At 36.8% G+C, this 7,500-nt stretch overlaps 1 protein-coding gene across 2 annotated transcripts in view; it reads left to right on the top strand.

Moving 5' to 3' along the window:
* LOC122250642 (coactosin-like protein) overlaps positions 1 to 7,500 on the top strand; it is a 64,922-nt gene that overhangs the window by 14,742 nt on the left and 42,680 nt on the right. Inside the window, exon 1 of one of the 2 annotated variants that reach the window (XM_043012132.2) lies at positions 4,503 to 4,976. The exons of the other annotated variant lie outside the window; for it this stretch is intronic. Within the exon in view, the coding sequence (XP_042868066.1) occupies positions 4,935 to 4,976 (42 nt within the window). The 5' untranslated portion in view covers positions 4,503 to 4,934. Of the gene's footprint in view, positions 1 to 4,502; positions 4,977 to 7,500 lie in introns of those variants that run through there. 2 annotated transcript variants of the gene reach the window in all.

Genomic DNA, 7,500 nt, shown 5'->3' with positions numbered 1-7,500 from the left:
CATATATATATATATTGATATTATATATATATTATGATATAGTAATATATATATACATATATATCACATATATATTACATAACTACATATATATACACTATACATATACATATATATTATAATTCATATATATATATATATATAATATATATATATATATCCCATATATATATGTTACTATGTTATATATATTTATATATGTGTATATTTATGAGATATATAAGTATATAATATATATATAATATTTATATATTATATATATATATTATATATTTATATTTATATATATACATCATGTAAATTTATATATACATACATATGAAAGGGTTAATATGTATGTAGTGCTTAGTATGTATATATCATACTACTAATAATAATATATATATATATATATATTGTTATATATATATACCACATACGCACACACAAACCACACACACACTGACCCTAATTTCAACATATATATATACCTATCATTTTATATATATATACATATATATACATATAGAACTATTATTATATACATATATATATAATAATATCACTATATATATATATATATATATATATATATATAAGTATTTCCGTACCACACACACTCCACAAACATATATATATATTTATATAATATAGATCATATAACCAAATTATCACACCACTAATATATATATCTAATAATCTCTATAGACAATATCACGAAACATTAACACACAAGGAATGCACACATTTATAATGCGTACCAACATATACATAGTACAGGGTATATATCGTATGTGTAATATTATATATTTATGTATATAGATGATACATATATATAATAGATATATATATTATTATATATGACATACAAATATATACAGAATACAACAGTATACTAATATATGAATATATATATATAGCATTGTGTGTGAATATATTACTCTTATTATACTATAGAGGTATTCTAGAGTTTTATATCAGAGTAATATGAGTACTATAGTATTTAGGTTAGTATTACCACACATATATACATACCTATATATTCATGTATATATATATATATATTATAATATATATATATATATATATATATAGATATATATATATAAACATTTATATATATATATGTATATATATTTATGTATTATATATGCACAACACACATGTATTTATATATACATATAATATATATACTATTATATATAAACCTAATATATATAAATATATATATATATGTATTATATATATGTATATATATACATAAAGTGATTATATACATTTACATATACAAGGCATAATATATATATATATTATATATTCACAACATAATATATATATTATATATATAGACTACTAATATATATATATATATATATATATATAAGAGAATTATATATATATATATATATATATATATATATATAAATATACGCGATATATACATACATATATACATACATATATATACATTATACATATATATGTTTATATATATATAGTATATATGTGTGTGAGTGTGTGTGTGTGTGTGTGTGAGGGAGTCGAGAGAGAAGTGAGAGAGAGAGATAAAGAATATATAAAATATATGTGTGATATTATAAGATTTATAAATATATACTATGTGTGGTGTGTGTGAAAGACGAGTGTGGGGAGTGTGTGTGTGTGTGTGAGAGAGAGAGAGAGAGATATATAAAGAGAAAGAGGGAGAGACAGAGGCAGACAGACAGACAGACAGACAGACAGAAAGAGAGAGAGAGAGAGAGAAAGAGAGAGAGAGATCTATATATATATATCAGCCAAATACAACCAGCTGGAATTTCTGACCCACAAAAAGCTAATGAAAGCCACCCACTGTTTCCCCTTGAGTTCACAGCTTCAATTATGTTGTTGATCGCCGAATGTTCCTGCAATAAGTAGAATGCAACGGAGTTCTTCTGCACATGGCTTTTACATCAGATTGCAACAGGTGCTTGACTGATTATTTGGATATGTCTTCTGTTAGTTGTTCTTCAGATGTTGTTAAGAACAGTTTTATACTGGGTTACTCGCCAATATTTTTAGTACTGTTTTTTTATTATTATTGATAGTGTTATTGTTGTTGTTGTTATTGTTGTTGTCATTATTGTTATTGTTATCATCATCATCATCATCATCGTCGTCACATCATTATATCATCATTATCAATATCATCATAATTATTATCATTGCTATTATTGATACTACAACTATTATGATGTTCATAATCTAAATCATTATTATTACTATTACTATCATCATTATTATTATCATTGTTATTACATTTATTGCCATTATCATCATCATTGTTATCATCCTTTTATTATTAATATCATCATTCCTATCATTCTTATTATCATTATCATTATCTCATCAAACTATTTTCATAATGATAGCCAATTGTCATTATTCTCATCTTCATTATCATTAGCACTAACATTATCATTACCGAGGTACAAAAACAGAACACTGTCTACACACATTTAAGATGAAACATAGACACTTTAAGGGTCGTGTGTGGGCTGTGTTACACTCTTTGTTCTTTTTATTGTTTTTGTTGTTGTTGGTGATGCTGTTGTTATTATTAGTTGTAGTATTTGTGGTAGTTGTAGTAGTAGTAATAGTGGTGGTGGTGGTAGTATATTACAATAATGACGATTCTTAGTTTTATTATCATTATTATTTTCTTGTTGTTTTTGTTATTATCATCATATTGTTGTGTCAGTATTATCATAATCGCTTACCTTTGGCTGATTAACAAAGGAAATTCACCCATTTTAGACTCTTGATAATGTGATATAGAGGCATATATTTTAGCAAAATTTTGTTAGAATATTTCTAGGAGACAAATAGGCTCTCATACCTATAAATAAACCAGCAGTGTGTTGTGACAGTGATATAAGTGCCAGTGGCTTTACAACTATCATTCGAAAATAGTCATATAAATGGTTGTATTTTCATGGTGATAAAAATAATTCAAAAACTCCTTGCAGTTCAATTCAACTTGAAAAGTACTCTCGCAATGCCGTTAATTGATAAATTCCTACATATGATGTTTAAATCATGAAAGAAACGAGTGGTTTAACCGCCACAAATGAAACCTGACCTTAATCCCTTCTATTAATCTGATTATGAAATCGATACACACGCCACATACTTATTGGAACGAAGAAAGGTATATAGTTTTTAATCTTTATTCCATATGCAGAAAAGAAAGATTAAGAAGAACCAAAATTACTATTGCAAAGAACTTATCGCAGATGTCTGTCAAAGTATTTATTGTTAAATATCTATCATTTGTCTATTATTAATTGTTAAGTATTGTAATTTATGGAATAAAGTTTTTGAATTTGAATTTGAAGTATCTACCAGAGTATCTCCCAGGAATGCGATTGCTGATCCCAGCGCTTCTATCCCGACGGGACAGTCCCACACGAGGGGGAGAAGGCCGGACGAAAGCTCCTCGAGTGCAGGAGTAGGTCAGCCAGGTATGGCGAGGCAGAGAAACCTCGGGCCGAGGGAACAGCGGCCCGACAGCATCAGCCGAGGCAGGTGCAGCAGCAACAGCAGGCTTCACGTGGGCAGCATGTGCTCGGTTGCAACTCCGGTGGCTGGAGCGATGCGCTTCATTGCGACTTGCGTGGGACAGCGAGGGACATGGCGTGTGCAGGAGCAGGCGAGCACGTTAATAGACGCACAATAAATGAGGAATGCGGCAGAGCGAGGCGCATGACGTCACGGAAGGACTTCAACGGGGCGGCTCGTGCTTCTCTCTCTCTCTCTTTCTCTGCCTTTCTCTCTGTCTCTCTCTCTCTCTCTCTCTCTCTCTCTCTCTCTCTCTCTCTCTCTCTCTCTCTCTCTCTCTCTCTCTCTCTCAATCACTCACTCTATCCACCTTTCATCCTCTGCCTCTCTTTCTCTCCACCCACTTTCTTCCCATCTGTCCATCTCTCACTCTCTGTCTTCTCTCATTCCTTCTTTCTCTTTCGAAAGCCTTGTTCTCCGGCCAGTCACGCCGAGGAGGTTAAGCCAATAACGGGCAAAGAGAGAGAGAGAGAGAGAAAAGATTAAGAAGAACACAGTTAGGTTTACAGTTCTATGAGCGGGGAATCTATCAAATAGAGCGTTAATGTTTGATGTGAGACGAAGATGGAGCGAGTAGAGGCCTGAAGGGGAGGGGAGGGGGGAGAGGGGAGGGGAGGGGAGAGGGAAAGGAAAGGAAGGGAAGGAGAAGGGGGGACGGGAGAGGAAAGGCGGGATAGGAAGGAGGGAGGGGGGAGGGAAAGGAGAAGGGAGAGGAAGGGTGGAGCAGGAAGGAGGGAGGGGAAAGGGAAAGGGTAAGGGTGAGGACGGGAGGGGGAAGGGAAGGGGAGGAGGAAAGGAGAGGAAGGAGGGGGGGGGCGGAGAGGAAAGTAGAGGAGGGGAGGAGTACGGGAAAGGGAGGGGTGTGAAGTCCCCCACCACCCCCGCACCCCCAGCCCAAAAAGCCAGCCTGTGGGAGGGGCAGCGTGGTCTCCCTGGGCCTGACCGAGCGAGCGCCTCTCAGCCCTTCAGTTGCTAGCTCGCTCCGCCACCGCTCAGTGTGCTAGTCTCTCTCCCGCTCGCTCGCTCGCTAGCTCGCTCAACGGTGTCGCTCGGCGGCGCTCAAATCGCTCGCAACGGGACTTTTCGCCGGTCCGGACTCGCCAAGCCGCCCCCTAAATCCCCTTTTCACTCAACAGACTCTTATCCACCAACAAAAAAAAGAAGCAATTCCTTGGGTTCTACTTTTGCTTTTTCGTCTGTTGAAACTTGAGGAAACAACTTTTTTTTTGGATTAATTTCTCTCAGTTTCCTGACCGAACTTCGCCGGCGGTTTCTGATAAAGTGGAGTTACAAGTGTGGTGCAAGTTGCAAGTTGTCCTTTTAGTAAGTCGTCTCAGCTGACCGTCTAGAGCAAGATGACCGCGGACGTTCAGGTGCAAGAGGAGGTCGTGCGAAGAGTAAGTAGTCCGAGTAGTCTTAAGGGCTATCTGACGTGCCCTTTTGATTTGATTTTGATATCTAATTATCTGTTTTATTGATTATTTGTTTATAGAAGAGGAATGCTGTTGCTGATGATAGTGTTCATTATAGTGTTATCTTTTTTTTATCATCTTCCATACTAATACAACTGTTACCATTACTGTCACAATTACCTTGGCATTGTTATCTTCATAATCATCATCATCATTATCTTCATTTTTTTTCATAATTTTACAATAGAGTGTTGTGAAGTGTGTGTGTACGTAAATTCTGAAACATATTTCCCGTTGTATGGAATTTGTTAATACGGCGTGCGTGATAAAAAGTGCTCTGATGCCTTTTTTGGTTAGGGAGGAAGGGAAAGGGGACGTGAGAGGGAGGGAGGGAGAGAGAAAGGGAGATGGAGAGAGAGGGTGGGGGTTGGGGTGGGAGAAGGAGAGGGAGAGGGGATGAGAGAAGGAGAGAGAAAGGGAGAAGGATAGGGTGAGGGAGAAGGATAGGGTGAGGGAGAGAGAGAGAGAGAGAGAGAGAGAGAGAGAGAGAGAGAGAGAGAGAGAGAGAGAGAGAGAGAGAGAGAGAGCGAGAGAGAGAAGGAGGGAGGGAGAAAAAGAATAAGAGAGTAAACGATATAGGGATAGAGAGAAAGAGGAGAGAAAGGCAAACCGGTAGACAAATACAGATAGAGAAAATGATTCACAAACTAAGCTATAAACACACACACACATACACACACACACACACACACACACATACACACACCATATCTACCCCCACGTCAATAAACAATCCCAAACACCATTCTAACACCCTCCCCCTTCACCCCTTCATCTCCCTCACCCCCTCGAAAAAAAAGAAAAAAAATAGCGTCGCAAAAATCACCAAAATATTTTTTCCCCTCTTTGTGAGAGTCATCCCAATTTCCACCCCGGAACGCTTGTCTGCGGAAGGGAACAGTGGAACGGGCTGGGAGTGGACCGGGCTTGCAGTTTCCAAGCGGAACGCAAATGGGTCATTGGCTAGCCTCTGCTCTCGGGTTCCACCGGCATGGGGCTACGGAGGGAGGAGGAAGGGGGGGGGAGGGGGTAGGAGGGGTTATATTGGGTGATGGGAGAAAGAGACGGAGAGGGAAATGGAGAGTGAAGGAAAGGGAGAGGGAGGGTGAAGGAGAGGGAGAGAGAAGGGAAAGTAGAGAGGAGGGGAAGAGGAAGAAGGAGATGGGTGGGGAGAGAGAGAGATAGATAGAGAGAGAGAGAGAGAGAGAGAGAGAGATGAAATGAAAGAGGAGAGAGAAAGTAACGAGATACAGGGTGGTACAGAGAGAAAAAATAGAAAGGAGGCGATGGGGGATAGAGAAGAGAGAGGGAAAGAGAGAAAGAGAGGGAGAAAGAATGACAACAGAGAAAGAGAGAGAGGGAAGGAAGCCATGATAGAGAGAGTGAAATAGAGAGAAAGAAGAACAGAAAGAAAGGGGGGGAGGTAATTGAGGAAGTATAAGGGAGGGGAAACAGGAAGAGAGAATAATGAAGCGAGAAAAGGAGAGAAGGATGACGGCATGTGTCAAAGAGGACACGCAAAAAAACGAATTATTAAGAAAAAAAACATTTTCACAAAAAAACAACAACAAAACAAGGGAGCATTCGCGAACAAACAGACAATAAATATGTACCAAGACAAACAAGAGAACAAAACAACATAAGACACCAGCGACAGAGTGAATCAAGAATCAAACAAACAAACAAACAAAAAAAGAAAGTAGGTTATAGAAACGCGAAAGATTTTTTTCATAAAGAAAGTGCATATAACATTAAGAAAAAAAGAAAGAAAGGTGAAAGCAAGAGAAGAGAAGGATAGTGAGATAGATGAGGATAAAGAGGATAAAATAAGTAAGAATAATCACAGAGAAGAGAAACACAAAAGTAAAATTAGTTAGAAAAAAACAGGAAGGGAATATGGAAACAACAGAACAGTAGAAGAACATAGTGATAGTAATAAGAGACAAGGGAAAGAATTATAAAGAAATAATAAATATCAGTGGACGAAGCCAAAGGATACAGATAAAGATAAAACACAAGTAATGACAATAATAATGATAATAATAATGATAATAGTACAAAAAACACTGATAATGATACAATACTAGTAATGATAATAATGATGATAATCACAAAATAACAATAATAATCTGCAAAAAAGGTATAATAAACAAAACTAATAATATCATAAGCTATAGCATTATCCTCCGAAAGACAAGAACGGTAACAGAACAGACAACAGAACGGTAACAGAACAGATAACAGAATGAAGACACAAGGGAGGAAACTTCAGCAACAGAACAGACAACAGAGTGAAGACACAAAGGAGGAAACTTCAGTAACTTCAGCTGTAAGATAAGACTCGAAAGCACAACCCGGAGCTAAGATTAGACGTAACACCAGCCTTTCAGTGGGATGGAGTCTCTGAGCGACGCTTGGTGTTACTTTTTGTGGCTGGGGAGAAAGGGAG

Source organism: Penaeus japonicus, unplaced genomic scaffold (assembly GCF_977035675.1).
Source record: "Penaeus japonicus unplaced genomic scaffold, GWHDUDI00000001_assembly GWHDUDI00000031, whole genome shotgun sequence".
Classification (NCBI taxonomy): domain Eukaryota; kingdom Metazoa; phylum Arthropoda; class Malacostraca; order Decapoda; family Penaeidae; genus Penaeus; species Penaeus japonicus.
Note: the sequence above shows the minus strand (reverse complement) of the source record. Positions and strands in the feature narration are given on the sequence as shown.